The following is a 17,020-nucleotide window of genomic DNA, read 5'->3' as shown; positions in this document are numbered from 1 at the left end:
TTAATTAATGACCGGAATTGCTCTAAATTACCTGAAACTAAATAAATTATCAATTCAAAATTCCTAAAAATAATTCAAAAATTCAAATTTATTATCCTTAAAGCCAAATAACTTTACTCATTTTTCCCTCTTTTTTATTTATTTTTCATAAATCTTTTTTCTTTTTAATTTACAACTTTATTTTATTCATTTAGTTTTATCAATATTCATTTATTTTTTATGCAAGTTTTATACAATTTTTTGTTTTTTATTTATCATATTTTTCATTTTTTATAATTTCATTCATTGATTGAGCGAGTATATTTTTTTTTCTTTTTCTTATATTTTTAACATCTTTAACTTTTTATTTACTTCTTTGTAACAGAAACAAATTTACAAAAATATTTAAAATTAAGATTTTTTTTTCTGTTTGTGCAACTAAAGAGTTTGAATGATTTTGTTTTCAAATGGAGCAAATTTGGTTAGATTGCGCCTTAAGTTGAGGATGAACACCATAAATTATTTAATGATGCATATTCCTTAATCTATGGCACTTAGCAAATTAAAAATAAATTTAAAAATGATTATTGATTGAATTTGTGAATTTTTTTGATAATTTTTTTTAAAATTATGTAGAAATTTTAATGGAAAGTTTGTTCAGGAACTCATCAGAAAATTGCAAAATTTTAAAAGTTGAAAAATTACAATTTTTAAGAAAAATTTGTAAAAAATCTTTAATTTTTTGAAATTTTTAATAATTTTTCAACAAATTTTTGTAATTTTTCAATTTTAAAAGTTTTGCAATTTCTAGATGAGTGTCTGAACCTTTATTTTACTGTTGAAATTTAGATAACTTAAAAATTATTGTTATTGCTTTTTTAGGACTTCTGTTCTTCTATAATTTGAAAAGTCAATCAAAATTTAGTTTTTATTTCAATTTTCAAATTTTAAAAAATATGAAAAATATTCAATGCAATTTCAAAAATCTTCATGATTTGAAAAACTTGTAAAATTAGAAATAAAATTTTTAAGATATAAGAATTAATATAGCTCGAATTTAAAAAAAAATTCACCAAATTAAAATTTTTAATTTTTTTAACAAAATATTTTAAAAAAATTTTGAAATGTTTAAGTTAGAAACTATCGTGAAACTCGTAAAAATTTCAATTTATACAGTTTTTCAATTTTCTATCGAATCTAAATTCGAAATTTTCATATTTTTTTATGAAAAATCTTAAAAATAACGAGTTTTGATTTGAAAAAAAGGAAAATTCAAAATTTATGCTTAAAAATCGCATATTATTTGATATTTGAAAAAGGTTTAAAAATTAAAAAAAAATTATTGGAAAAAATTAAAATTGAAGATTTTTAAATTACAGGAATTTAAATTAAATATAATTTTTTCCAAACAATTCAATTTTATAATTTCAATTTTTATTAAAAAAATTGCAATAATATTTTTAAATTCTTTCCAGAGTCCTCAAACCATGACTATTACATATTTCAAACATTAAAAACTTTTCGCTTCCATTTGGATTATTGTATAAATTCGTCTGCAGGAACTTTTTTATGCTAGTTATAAACAACCAAAAAATATATATATTGTACAATCAACACATATTTCCAACATAAAAATTACTTAAAAGCCTCCAAAAATTTTACATTCTTTAATTATTTTAAAAAAAGTTTAAAAATTCGTCATAAGCATTTGTTCTATAAAAATTTCGTCCAACTTCCTTTACTTCTCATAACAAAAAAATAAAAAAAAATCAATAAAGGAAACTCAATGGAGATAAATGTGTAAGCAACAATAACATAAAAGTGAATAAATTAGTGTTGCTAATGTCTGTGACGACAGCCGACTTGTTGATGAAGCATTCTCGTTTTCCTTCATCTTCTGTACTTCTGTGCTTGATATACTTTCACTTTGGAGGCGATGATCTGGAAAAAAACAGAGGAAGAAGAAAAAAGAGAAGAATATAAAGTTATAAACAGGATAAAAGTTTTGAGCTGTTTTGAGTGAAAATAAATTTTATTGTGAAAAATACACAACAGGTAGGAAGATTGGGTAAGGGTTAGTGGGGATGAAGAAAGCATTTAATGCTATATTTAGGTAATTCTCTAATTTGTAATTCAATGAAATATGGTCATGAGTAGTGAAATGGCATCAGTTGTCTAAATGATAGAGCGATGGCCTCAGAGTCAGCAGGACTTTAGAAGCCCGTACTCCAATAGTCCAAAAAGTCCGGACTCCATCGAATCCGACTCCAAGGAGTCCGACCCCACTTTTATGGAGGCCAGTAAAGGCGCCTCCACATTGGAGTCCTACCAACTCTGGTTGGCCTTAAATGCCAAAGATCCTGGGTTCGATTCTCAGATTGTGTTTTATTTTTGGAGCTCTTTTTCAGTTTCGCTGTTCTAGTTACGAAGTTCAGCTCTTGAGATGAGTGCAATTTTGAGGTCTTTGACATTTAATGTGTCCTCATTGTTAGTCATATCCACAATATCTAGTACTAATATCTAGTAAGAATCTCAATAATATATTGGTATCTAGTATGACCTACAAGGATAAACTGCAATCTGGATGATTTTCTTGGTAGAATCTAGCGCATATGATTTTTAACTAGGTATATTGCAGGGCACATCAAGTCCTATGAAGTACTTCTGTCCTTGCAATGTGAGGAGCTTGTAAGTTGTTCGGATCTCACTAAAAATGGTCCATTCCAAGCCAGGAACATGCTATCGAGAGCAGAGTAAGCTGAGAGTAACGCTTAAGATTGTACTCATTTGGAATATTCAAGATTCTCGAGAATATGCTCTTTCCTTGCTAGTATATGAACCATAAATCAAATTTCAAGGTAAAGCGACACAAAATTAGCAATGGAATTCATACAAAGTCCACATGAACTAACAATTCAGTGTCTTAGTCCACCCAAACCCACTAAATCCCACAATTGATGAATATTTAGCAGATTCTGTCTAGATTTAGTTGATTTCATCTCCTTAGATTGATCATGAATCTTTATTGATCTTTAATTTCCATTTACTATCAAGGAACTTGCAAGATCCTTCAATTTATCTCCATAATCCCACAACACACCCTCTCCAAATGAAACCTTCAAATCCACCCAAAATCTAACCTCCACCAATCAATATCATCATTCACTAATGATCGAACTAAACTTTATGTTTATCACTTAAATTTTATTTCTCCACATATATCCATGAAAATAAAAAATTTTCTCTTCCGATTTTTATTGCTAACAAGTTTCTAATAATGTTCAATTTCCATCTTCCATCTTCAGCACTAAAAATAAAAAAACAACCAGCAAGACGAGATACATGGGAATGTAAACATAAACTTCAAACGTGTATGATGTGAAATTGGAAAAGACATAAGTGCAATAGTCAGGACGTTAGTTGATTGTATAATTAGATAACAGGCCGGCACTAAGACCAGCACTTAAGAACCAAAAAAAATATGTATAAATTCATGTACAATAATCAGCAATTGAGTACGGAATATAATGATGATTACAATTAAGTGCTTAAAACATTCTGTCGACAGTGAGGCATAAAAATAAAGTTATAGTTGGATGTGATGACATTGTGAATTTTATTAAGTACAACAAGATAGAAGCTGATCATGATTATTATGATATTCGATGTGAATATTGAGTGGAATGGAATAAAATTTGACTCAAATTAAGAATGTGAATGAGCAAGATGATGATAAGAATGGACGAAAGAAAAATTTTTACGTGCTGGGATGAACAAGATGGAAATGGAAGATGAAGGAAGTAATGTTAATTCAGTTTGATTATTTCTTCGTCTTTTTCTTGCTGGCTTTTTGTTCGGCGGAGTAGAAAAATTCCGATTTTGTTTTGGAAGTGGGGACAGTTTGGATGTTATGCTACTTTATTTCGCAGATCGAGGCCTATTTTAGTCTACTTAAAGTAGTGGTGGATACACTTCATTGTGACAAAATGCATTTCATTATAAGAACATTTTTCTCGGTTTATCTAAGAATTTTCGCGCAACATCAGAGTAACGCAACACACATGTTGTCCACCTCTGATTTAACGAGTGTGAATTTTATACTCTATATTTAAAGACACTTAAAAAACATTAAAAATTCATCATTCAAAAGACTGTTTAACAGACTAATTTTTCACTTTTAATGTCCAAAAGATTTGAGTCCTAAATAGCTCATAATTAGACTCAAATATTATTCTTCTGAGTTTTTCATCTGAAGTCCTTGAAAATAATCAACAAAAATAAAAAAAAAAACACAAATTGGTTAACCGATCAACTGTTAATCGATTGACTGGCCGGAGTGCCCCTGTCTTTGACTTGCCAGAGTTACACCTGCCTTGTGTCGGAATTTAAATTCATTAACCAACTTGTGTTATTTGACTAACATAGTAATTACGGAGCAAATAAATACAAGAAGTTAACATCATCATTGGTCCGTTCTTTCTCTAAAAAGAAGCTATTTCGTGTTTCGACAAATTCTTGAGATCGGTACCAATCAGGAGCAAATCCCGTGAATTTGAACAAACAAGAAGAATTCAATTATTAAAAAATAATTACTTATAAAATATTTAAAAAATTGTTCAAAGAAATGTTTAAAAAATCCATTCTAGTTTATATTTTTAATAAAACTTGACCCAATTCCCCAAATATCCAAAAGAATGCATCCATAATTCATATCAAAATTGCAAATTCCAATTCTCTTAGATTTAAAGAATCTTAATTCGCTTATTAAATTCTCAATTTTCATTTGACTCGAAAATGATTGATGATTATTTACGGCCAATAATCGTTCACCGTCTTTAACTTCAAAGTCATAAATTTTTTTTTGAAATCATCGATTTTGGCTCAATTTATGCACGACTTCAGAGTCTTTATCTTCCACTTTTTGCCTACCACCGAATTTAATTAAATTTGTGTAATGAAGAAGAAATGAGAAGCTAAACGAGAGTCAATCGACATCCCATGAATTTATCAACTCCAGCCATCTATGAATTCATAGTCATAGCCACGAGAAATGAATATAAAAAAAAAAATCGAATATTTTAATAGAATCAGCGAGCACAAAAAAAATATGTAAATTAAATGTAACGTCAATGACATTAATACCCCTGTCTCTGTTGTCTGAATTCCGATTATTATTATTATTTGATGTACCTCCGACATTTTTGAGTGTTAAATACTCTTCGCGTGATTTGTAATTTGATTTATCTACAAATAAAATATACAAAAGAAGGAAGAGAGAAAGAAGAGAAAAAAAGAAGGCAGAAGAGATGGTGGGGAGGAGAAAAAAGTGAGATGATAAGTGTTAGTACTGTGTATTTACAAAGGTTTAGGACAATTAATGTAATTAAAAATTGATAAATTTGATAGAAAAAGTGCAAGGATTAAATATGTATACAAAGGTACAAAAGCATGCAGATTGGGAAATTATTTCACATAAAAATACAGTTTTTTAAGCAAATTTGGCAATTGATCGACGGCAATTGGTAAAAGCCAGCTGAATATCATCTACTATTGGCAGTCGGCGACGGCAAATGGCCATTGACTGTCGATTGTAGAAGGCAAACATTACTGAAGACAACCAATTGCCAAATCTGGTTTTGAGTCAACTTAAGTTGCTCTATTCGGTTCTTTTTTGAAGTTGACGACACTCTACTCAAGCCATTCACTTAAGCTGACTCAAGTCGAGTGCCTCCAACCTTGAGAAAACCAAATTGAGTTCGAGTCGAGTCGAGAAGAGTTCAATTGACTTCAAGCTCTGATCAAGAATGATTTAAAGAATTTTAAACCTTAAAACAACATAAATAGAAGCTAATAACTGGTTTGGCACTCAGTATCAAAACTAGTGCTACACTACTTCTACTATCCAGAGACATAAATGAAGAAGGTTCTGCTATGGAGTTTTTAAGACTCCAAAACTACTTTATGAACACTTAAGACACTTTAGACAACACCAAATTGAATCACTTGTCTTTTGTGTCCATTTGGCTGTTGAATTTAGACTGTTTAAACTTAGTGTTAATAAAGTGGGTTTAGCGAAGTCTTATAAGCTCTGTAGTGGAGTTTTCTTCATTTGTGTAGCTCAGGAAATAATTTAATTAATTAAAGTCAAGTTCAGCACATTTAAAAATGCTTCAACTTTGCCTTCATAAGCACCAAAAAGTATATTTAAAAATCCTTCATGCAACATGTGCTTTAAAGCATTACAACAACTAAAGCAAATGGAAAAATAAGCAAAAAAAATATTTAAATGAGAATTTCAAGTATGTACAGCATATAATGATATACTTTGTACAAAAAAAAATATGAAAAAGAGGGAAAAATAAGCTTTTCTTTGACTTTTTTGAAAGCACAACCCCTTAAATTTTATTTTCTTTTGAATTCAATACAAATGGAATATTATTTAGGTTTATAGTAAGCAGATGTTAATGTCAAAAAGTTGATGTGATGACAAAATGATTGATTATGATATTGGATTGGGTAAATGGGTTTATATGAGCAGAAAAAGGTGGTGAACTGTAATTCTCGGAGCAGAAATGGATTGAAAATGGCTGATATGGTGCTGTTAAGGCAATTTAGCATCTTATTGTTAGTACGGCTTAGGTACCGATGCCCTAGTGAACAATTTATACTTTTTAGGTTTATTATAACCAGTTATGGAGTTTCTAAGTCGTTATAAGCTATTTCATGACGACGACAATGTTACACTTAGAATTGTACTTAACTTTAACCCCAAAATCATCCGTCCGACTCAATAAAATTCCCCAAAATTCCTAAAAACAGTTAAATGACTCTAAAATGCGCTCTATTTACTCCCATCAAACATCAAGTTTTTCACTCGATTCCCCACATTTTTATTTTGTTCAACCAGCTCCCCTTATTAAAATTATTCAAAGATCTGTAAAATGATGCAGGGAAATAAATACAGATGGAAATATATATTTAAAGTTGGATGAATTGAACTCTTGATTCTCAGTTCTTCTTTTTGGGTCAATGGATTTGAATTATGCATTTGTTGATGCTTTATTTTTGTAATGTTAATGATGAGATGATGGAGATGTTGAAATTAATATTATTTTTTGTGTAGAGATTATGCAATTGATGTTGTCCATAAAATGCAATTTTAAGTGATATTTGTGAAAATAAAATTGATTTTACTTCTAACATTTTGTGATGTTTACTGATATCTTGGAATTAAAAAATTTTTGAAATGCTTGAAAATGATACATGAAAATGTTTACAGGAAATTTAATCATACTTGACATATATTGATGAACTGACATAAAGTGCTGCATTTAGGGGAGGAATAGTAGGCTTTTTGGGAGGTACATAGGGTTGAAATGGATGAAAATCAGACTCCAGCTCGATTTGACTCTAGCCTGAGGTCAGATTTCATTGAATTTGACCTGAAGCCAGAGTAACGCTGACCAGGGGTCGGATTTGATGAAATGTGACCTTAGGCTAGAGTCAAATTGACCTGGAGTCGGAGTTTTGGCCAAAATTACGTTGTGAGCTTTCCTTAGGATTTTTCATGATTAAATCCTAAAACCCATCAAAATTTCTGCGAAACATTCCAAAACATTTCTAAATAACTTGAACCATCTGCTTTTAAAGGAGTCAGCTCGTTGGGATTCTCAAAAAATGTCTGACTCCTTCCCTGTTGGCATACAAAATGACTTTTTGAGGATCAAAACTGATTTAAATTTCTACATAAAATTATTATTGAATTTACACAGAAATTATTGTGATTTCAAATTGTTCTCAATTTTAAACATTTGAAAAATTTTGATTTCGAGTTTAAGAATTGAAATTATTTAAAACTATTAATGCTTGTTTAGCTTTGAATTGAATGTGCTGATTGGTTTGAAGGTGGAGTGCCTCAACAGCACCAAATGGAAGTCGCCAACATGTGGTATCCATTCGGTTGCCATTTAGAATCCAAAAGAAGATTTTGAGCTCATCGGATTACTGTGTAAGTAAAACATTTAAAAATATTGGGAATTAGAAAATGACAGAATTTATCTAAAGACAGATCCATTCTTTCAAGTAAGTAAGTATGAAGATTTAGAGGAGCCTAGAAAGCTCAGAGGTGGAAATTGATGGAATGTTTTGCCATATTAGATGTCAACAGCCATATTTTGATAACTTAACTATTTCTATACCACTGATCCTTGCCAAAATCACCCTCCATACCGTCCATCACCTCTCAGACCTCCAAATAACCCCACTATTACTTCAATTTCACAAGAACCATTAATATTTCATTCAAAAAGGAAACGAACACGCAACCAAAAATAAAAGTGACAGACAAAAACTAGTCATTCCTCAATGTTTATTCACTTCACATAAGGCAATGACCATGACATCCAACAACAACAAAAAAAAAAAATAAAAGAATAAAACAAGAGTTAAAATAAAGATGATAAAAAATTTATTTTATCATATGAATGCATAACATGGAAGTATCATGCACATATCATAAATATATAGAGCATAACAGCATAACAACATAGTGGAAAAAAATATGAACACATATGAAGTACTTTTAATGCTTACCAATCATATTAGGATGTACAGCTGTCGTAGTCACCATTCGCATAGTTGTTGTTGTTGGCGGAAGTGTTGTTTGCAATGTTGCTTGCGGTATGTCTAACGAAAAAAAAATAGAATAGATAATAAAGAAGAGGAAATAATGGGAAAAATTGAATTAAAAAGAAATTTTCTGTTAACTGAATCGTTTTTTGTTGTTGTCTTGTGTCTGTATATTGTGGCTGAAAAGTCAGACGACAAAAATCAATTTTTTTGAGATGGGTGAATCAAAGTTCAGTTTAAAAAGTTGCTTGATCCACAACACCACACAAATCCCATCATCATTCTCATCAACATAATCTCCCCATTCAATTGAACTATAACTGTATCAGTGCATGTATCTGTCTGTTTACATAAAACTCAATTCAGATCAAAATCAAATCAATTGAAATTCATTTTTCGGATGGTGAATTTTTTGGGAATTTTTTTCAAATGGACGTTGATGTTGTCGGATTGGGGGTTCTTGAATTAAGAGTTTGAGGTTTTTGGAAATTGTTTTTTGCTGAATGTGATTCATTTGATTGATTTTGAATATTCAGTGGCTTAGTTAGGTTCTTTTATCAGTAACTAGAATTTAGGGATGAAGCTTGGCATCGGTTTTGGGGTTAGATCTAACTTTTTTGGCAAAATTCTTCAATTTGCTAGGATTTTTCAAGGATAAAATTCACAGTAAACCCTGAATCCTTCCTTTTTACCTTAAAAAGTAGTTTAAAGCTAACTTATAGCTAAGCATATAGCTTTAGGGCGATCAAGGGATTCTCGGAGAGTAGCTAACTGTCTCTATAGTAGTATTGCACTTGATGTTGTTAACTGGCAAACAGAAGTTGGCGAAAAAGCCAGCTTCAGGTGTTATCTGGTGGGCTGTGGATATCAATTGATCTGTACGTAAAGCAAAATAAGTTAGTACGTTACAACTAACCAAAATTGATAGCAGTTAAGTGTTTTAGTAGGATAATCTGCATGACGTTTGACTCAAAATTGGGGTAGTTAACTTGAAAGTCGTCGGTTCGAATCTTGAATTTTCCAAATTTGTAGTTTTTCATAGATTTAAATACTTCCAGAGCTCTAAGTTGACTCGGATTTAGTATGGAAAAGTCGACTCAATTGTGCTCGACAAATCAAATACTTAGTGAAATAGATCAAGATAAAATTGAAGCACTTGGAAACGTTGGATTAAGATTCTGGTCAAGAATTTAAAGTTGAGTACTGAAAATTGAAGCGAAAGCTACATAATTGCCTCATAATCAAGTACTTGACTCGAAAAATTCTAGCAAATTGAATAATATTTTCCGAAAAGACAGTATTTGGTTTTGGTACTTGGTATAGTACTGCCAGCGATAGTATAGTACTGTTCGGCCAATGAAATAAGTAAGTAGTTTTCCAAAAAGGCAAGGAAGGAGGTTTAACCCCCAAAACTATCGCTTTAATTACGTCCCTAACCTTTTGCGAATAGAAGATCAAAACGAAACCTAATATTTATTCGAAATTCCCAGAATTTATACAAAATTAATAAAAAATTTCAAAAAAAAAAAATATACTTCAAAATTAAATTTAATTGGCTGCACTTCTGGTGAACATCCAAAAAAAGCCGCATTTTCCATCCCATTTCCACTAAACCTAAAGTATATACAAAAACACAATATCACAATTTACAATTAAACATGTGCGAAACCACAGAACCCCCATAAAAAAAGAGAGTTGCATTCAATTCATGCTACAGTTGGCACATCTACTACATAATGTTAGACGACTGAATCGGAACTATGTGGAATGAATTGATTCAAAAATTAAAATTTTCTACCAATTTTTTTTTTTATTTTTTGCATCCCCCAACCTCCCCTTAACTTTTATTGCAATATGACACATGAGTAAATTTTATTGTTGACGATGATCGAATTTCCTCTTCACATCTTTGCGAGAAATTTGATTAATTTCTATAGAGTTGGCGGAGGATAATAAAAAAAGGGAATGAAAATGAAATTACTGCACTGTGCAAATAATCATCGTTATGATGGCAGAAGTGAAATGAAAGTTGTGGACAGTTGAACATGAAAAATTCATATTTGATGTTTGAATTTGTGCAAAAAAAATTTTTATTTCAAATATTCATCATTGAATTGCGGAATTGAAATGACGCGGGAGCTCATGCATTCATGACGATGGCGTCAATTGTAATGGCTTGACATAAATTAGGTAGAGGATGGCAAAATTAACATGAAATTTTGACATTAATGTGAGGAAATAAATTCGTTATGGAGATTTGTTTGGGTTTTTGATGAGTTTTGTTTGTTTTATGGATGGAGTTAAGGTAGATAGTTTATTGGATGAATGCTGTTAATTTGTAGATTATGGACGTTTTAGATTGTATGGACTTATTTAAATTGTATTTGAATTTTTGATTTTTTATAAACATTTCAAACTTTTTAAAAAATCTTGAAATTCTAAATTCTTTTTAAGTTTTCAAAAATTTAAATTTTTCAAATTTTTAAATTCTTTTGAAATATTAAATCTTCTTGAAATTTTAAATTCTTTCAAAATTTTTGAAATTTTAAATTTATTCAAAATTTTCAAAATTTCAAATTCTTTCAAAACTTTTGTAACTCTTTGTCTTAAAATTTTTCAAATTTTTTTGACATTTTCAAATCTTTCAAAGCTTTTAAAATTTTAAATTCTTTCAAAAATTTTGAAATTTTCAATTCTTTCAAAGTTCTTGAAATTCTTAATTCTTCCAAAATTTTTGAAAATTTAAAATTCTTCAAAAATGCTTGGAATTTTCAATTCTTTCAAAGTTTTCAAAATTTAAATTCTTTCAAAATTTTAAAATTTTTATTTATTTCAAAGCTTTTGAACATTTAAACTTTTTCAATCTTATTGAAATTTTCAATTTTTTCAAAATTTTTGAACTTTTCAATTCTTTCAAACTTTTTAAAACTTAAATTCTTTCAAATTTTTTAAAACTTAAATCCTTTCATCATTTTTGAAATTTTAAATTCTTTCAAAATTTTTGAAACTTAAAATTTTTTCAAAATTTTTGAATTTTTAATTTCGTTCAAAATTCTTGCAATTTTAAATTGTTTAAATTCTTTCAAAATTTTAAAATTTCAAACTTTGAATTGTTTGAAAAATTTTTTAAGTTTTAAATCAATTGAGAAATTTTTAAATTTAAAGAATTGCAATTTTAACCGATTGAATAGCTCAAATAATTCACAAAAATATTTCTAAATTTATTTAAAAAGAATTTCAAGTGCCAATCAATTTCCAACCCCATAACTGCCAATTTTTCCATTCCAAAAAACCTTTTCTAGAATAAAAAAGTGTATAGATTTCTGAAAAAATTCTCATAATAACACAGATAAAATACCTCATATGCTCATTCACAAATAAATAATATCAAAAAAATCCAATTCCAAGCATAAAAAATTAGAAAAGAAATAAAGGTACATGGAAGGGAAATTCAGTTTTTTTTTTCATTTTCAGTTCTTTTCTTTCCACAAAAAATCGAAAAAATGCGATGAGAAACAAGTCATGTATAAAAATATAATGATGTTGAATGAAAAGCGCTCAAACGGGAGTCAGCAAAAATTGTGCAAAATTTACATATAAATATAATTTTATTATTTCACATTTCTTTTTTTTTCTCATATGTGCTTCAGATTTTTTTTGTGTGCTAACAGCTATTTCTTCTCTTATTCTTTAATTCCTTGTTATTTTTATGGGGTGCAAGGGATGGGGTTGAGGGTTGGGTTAAGGAGATTATTTGGGGTCAGATTGTCTTATTTGATTTTGTCTAGACGTGGTTGTAGAGCTAGTTTCTCTAGTTTATGTGCATATCTAGGAATATTTAGAAGTTCACGTTAGGGTTCTATGTCCTGAAAGATACGTTATACAGACGACCTTGTATACACATTCATAAAGGCCAAGTGACCATCATATGACAATTATTCGAAAAATCATGATTTGCTGGTCAGGGTCTATTGATCTTTACAGTCTTGGTGTTTCATTCTAAGTATGTAGCTCTAGGGCAGTGATGAGCATCCTGTATGTCGCCAAAAAAAGGGTTAAAAATGTTATGAAACGCATGCCATTTGTGATTTTGGTGAAGGCGTACCATTAAGGTATACCGAGAAAAATACAAGGTTGGCCACCACTGCTCAAGGTATATACTAAGGGTAATGCTACACAAAACTCTTAAATCCACTCTTACAGGATCTAATCTGGAATCCGCATGTCCTCCAAACTCTAGAGTGAGTTTTCCCTGCAATTTCTTATCAAATGGAACCCCAAAGATCCCCGGATCATGGTAATTTCTAAACTATTCTAAACATCTGGTCCCCCAAACCCTAATTCACTTCCAAATCCCTCTTCCCCCTTCTAAATTTAATTCCCCATCTCATAAAAATCTTACCTCATTTAGCAAGAATAAAATCAAATTTCTGGAACGAGTTAAGTTCATAAATGCATGGAAAAAAGAACGAAAAGCTAGAGAAGAAATGGAAAGAAATGTGAAATGTGTGGTGCCATTATAAAAGGAAGGAAAAAGTGAGAAAAAATCAGAGAGGATTTTTTTTAAGAAAGCAAATATTGAAAAATAATTTTTCATATTGAAGTTGTAGCAACAGCAGTAATAGAAGTGGTGAATGAAGTATGAAGAGATTAGCTGGGGAATAAGGGTTAGGAGGTGCATTTTAGGGGGAGATTTGGGGGAAGTTTTTGGTGATTTTTGGTAAAGATTGAGAGATTTTTAAGGGAATTATAGGAAAAATTTTCAAAGTTTCTGGAAAAACTGAGGAAAATCGATGGTTTGAGTAAAATTTGAGGGATTTTTCGTAAAATTTTGGATAATTTTCGATGATTTGCAGTGAATTTTGATGAAACTTTTGGAAAAACTGTGGAAAATTGATGATATTTTTAGTAAAATTTGAAGAAATTTTGCAGATTTTTTGGAAAAACTGGAGTAAATATGAGAAATTTTCTAGGAAAATTGTTTGAAATTTGAGAAATATTGCAGAATTTGGCCAAAAAATGTAAAAAATTGGATAATTTTTGTGAAAATTTGACTGATTTTCAAGCAATTTTACAGAATTTCTTGTAAAAATTTAAAGAATTTTTGGGAATTTTGAAGAATTTTTAGAGCAATTTAATGAAAATTTCGAGAAAATTAAGAATTTTTATGAATTTTTCTTTTTCCAATACCTACAATCCAGCCAGTCAAAACCCTACAAATCCACCAACATCCCCTCAAAAATCTCGTCACCTCAAATAACATAAATGTATAAAAAAAGTGAAAAAAAGACGAAGGAAAATCATTGAATCGGTGCTTATGTTTCACATCATCTTGAACATATATGAATTGTAAGACGATGAAAGAAAATCCAGCATATAAGAAAAAATAAAATTGTGGGGAAGCAATGGAGCATTTGTTGAATGGTATAATAGCATTATTCATGTCTTATGATGATTATAATGTGAAAAATAAGGTAGAACTGACTGCAATAGACAAAAAAGGAGGAAAAAATTCCCAAAAGGCACTTTTAGATTCAAATTTTGCATGATATGCAAAGCATAAACGTTTTAGTACTAAATGTGTGTATTTTATATCTCATAATGATCAAATAATCGGTGAATGGGAATTCTTATTGTTTTTTATGAAGGAATTATTTGAGATTTTTAAGGTACGGAAAATCTCAGACTTGATTTAATAAATTTTTATGCTTTTAGAATTATTGACTTTGAAGCTTCTTGGGAGTTGAGGTATTAAGAGCATTTCTGTTTACCTAATTAGATGGAATGATGGGTGAATTGATGCCATTTAGTTTTTAGCTCAAGAAAGTGCATTTTCACAGTATGTCGAGTGATCCAGTTAGAGAAAGCTACTCTACTGAGCTTTTAACCCAGTTCAATAAGTCAATGCTCTTTTGTTAACACCAAATTAAAGCCGATTCAATTTAGCAGCCAAATGGATCTCATTCAGAGACGCATTTAATTTGATCCATCAAGAAGTGATCTAAAAATGCCAATTTGAAAGCTTTTTATTGGGTATAATCCCTTAAGATCTCAATTATTGACTGATAATCATTAAAATGTCGATGCTGCAATGTATTGCAAAAAGATGCAATGAGCAAGAATAGCTGCGATCCTGATCAAGAATAGGTTTTGATCTTGAACCACAGGCTTAAATTTCCTGAATTTTAGACCCCCGAGCCAGTAGTTTTCGATTGTATTTTAAAGTTCGTTCAAGACTGCAGAACTACGTTTTTGTCTGCAATCTTGTAATTTTGGGATAATCTTAATCAGGACTCTTAACAAAATTAATCAGAAATGTTTAGGATTTATCTGAAAATAAAACTCAATGTACCCTATTAGAAGAGACAGAATTGCATTTATTAGTAGAATTTAGCAAGCGGAAGTCAGCGATAAGGCCAGTTTATGGTGACATTTAAGGAATGCCATGGATCACAATTGATCTTTACGGCCAGCAAAGTAAGGAATAAGTACCCTATTAACATGCATATCCAACATTTCAAAATGCATAAGCAATAATTTCATAATTTGTAAATTCAGACAGAGACAGCAGCAACACTAAATATCGCAATAATTCTACTAAAATTTCCAGTAAAATTTACCATCCCTAGTCGAGTCCTATAAATGTGCAGTTTATCATACCCCTTCAGGTGCACTTTCCAGAGTTCTTAAATCACCTTTTCTTTCATAAAAAGTTCATTGCATGAGCTTTCAATGCAATTTATCTACTGATGCTGCACATTCTACTCTCGTTATATATTTTTTCAAAGATTTATTAAGTTGGGAATCTGTGTGGCTTTTAAACATAAAATAAGGATCTTATCTAGGCCAAAAATTAAGGTCTAAAAAAATTGATTAAAAAAGTTCAAAAATACTTACGATAAAGTTTGATTGTTCCATCAGTGTCACCAAGTGAATTTTTACTGACGCATTTATATGATCCAAAGTCATTTTGTCCAACTGAATTAATTGTCAATTTCATGATTACTCGGTAAGCATTCTCCATTTCCACCGGCTCAAATCGCTTTCCTGGAACATAAGAAAAAAAGGTTTAAAAGTCTTCAAAAAATGAGGATTTAAATTGCATTAATAAATTTTCCCGTGAACATCCATTGAGCAGATATAATAGACCATTGAGAATGCTGCTTTTTTTGTGGGGGGCCAGAGAAGAAATTCCATTCATAAAAGTCGATAAAATGTTTATTGCCTGGCTGTTATTATTATTGTTATTAGATGTTATAATTCATAAATATTGTAGATCATAAAATTATTAAAAAGTCTTTAAATTTATTTTTTTTGGGTGTGCTTGTGGTTAAAGGCTTTAAATGGGGGTTTTTGTGGATGGATATTTGGGTTGGGTAGGTAATTGGATTAGTGGCTTTTTGAGGAATGGGATTGATTGAATTGATTATTACAATACTTATTAAAGTGTATCGTAGGGCATGTAATTGAGTTATTGATTGACTATAAAATTAGTAAAAATTTGCCTAAATCTTCAAAACTCAAAGAAATCAACGTGACTTGGAATCGATTGAAATCCGGTATCATGACAGGATTAAACTGGAAGGCAGACCAGTATGGTGTCGGCTTTTGAATCAATTGTGTCAAATGGACTATGTTGACTCTTTGAAGAGTATCCTGACGGCCACATGACGACTGTTTTTGGACCCATTTTGACATTGAAAAAAGATACATCCCTCATAGTGCTGTTTAGTTAGTTAGGATCTAAGTTTAAGAATCTCAAAAAATTGGATTTTTGACCCCCTTTCCCACCATGTTTTAAGTCATGAATCGAACCAATAATTTAGAACAAAATCATACCCCCTTCCCTAAGCCTTTCTTAATTTCCCACAATTTCTTGACCAAACAAATTTACACACCCCATCCAATACAGCCTTAAATAATCTCACAAAAACCAAAAGGTTAAATCAATTTTTAATAAAAAATAAATTTTCTCATTTCTTCAATTTTCTTTCCCTTTCCATTTCATTACATCCAGCATCTAAATGTTCTCAAACAAAATGAAATGAGCAAAAATATGAAATTTTTTTTTCGTTCTAAGTGAAATATCTTTAAATGACTTTTCAAAATATTTGCTTGATTTATTCTGATTAGGTCGTTAACCATTTGTTCAATGAGAATTTTATTCCTTTTTTTGCTGTGGCATGGTTGGGGATTTTTTGTTCAAGGCTCAGACACTCAAACAAAATTGCAATTTTTTACAATTTTTACAATTTTTTCATACAAAAATTGTGAAAATTGTAAAAATTGTACAATTTTTCTAATTTTTACAATCTTTTCATATAAAAATTGTGAAAATTGTAAAAATTGTACAATTTTCACAATTTTTTCATACAAAACTGACAAAATTGTACAATTTTCAAATTAAGATAAA

General features: G+C 30.0%; 1 protein-coding gene across 10 annotated transcripts in view; it reads right to left on the bottom strand.

Annotated features, from left to right (window-relative positions):
* Nucleotides 1-1,265: 1,265 nt before the first annotated feature.
* Nucleotides 1,266-17,020, bottom strand: part of LOC139085697 (lachesin-like) — a 65,305-nt gene continuing 49,550 nt past the window's right edge. For 8 of the 10 annotated variants that reach the window (XM_070633824.1, XM_070633819.1, XM_070633814.1 and 5 more), the window contains 4 exons: nt 15,505-15,654; nt 8,572-8,664; nt 5,122-5,223; nt 1,266-1,920 (listed from right to left, as the gene is read on the bottom strand). In XM_070633824.1, coding sequence (XP_070489925.1) covers nt 1,763-1,920; nt 5,122-5,223; nt 8,572-8,664; nt 15,505-15,654 — 503 coding nt within the window. In that variant the 3' untranslated portion in view covers nt 1,266-1,762. The remainder of the gene's footprint in view (nt 1,921-5,121; nt 5,224-8,571; nt 8,665-15,504; nt 15,655-17,020) is intronic. The other 2 variants (XM_070633820.1, XM_070633822.1) reach the window with 2 other exon arrangements.

This window comes from Chironomus tepperi, unplaced genomic scaffold (assembly GCF_022539635.2).
Source record: "Chironomus tepperi strain 1889 unplaced genomic scaffold, CSIRO-AGI_Ctep_v1 contig_81, whole genome shotgun sequence".
In the NCBI taxonomy this organism is placed as follows: Eukaryota; Metazoa; Arthropoda; class Insecta; order Diptera; family Chironomidae; genus Chironomus; species Chironomus tepperi.
This window is presented reverse-complemented; position numbering and strand designations above follow the sequence as displayed.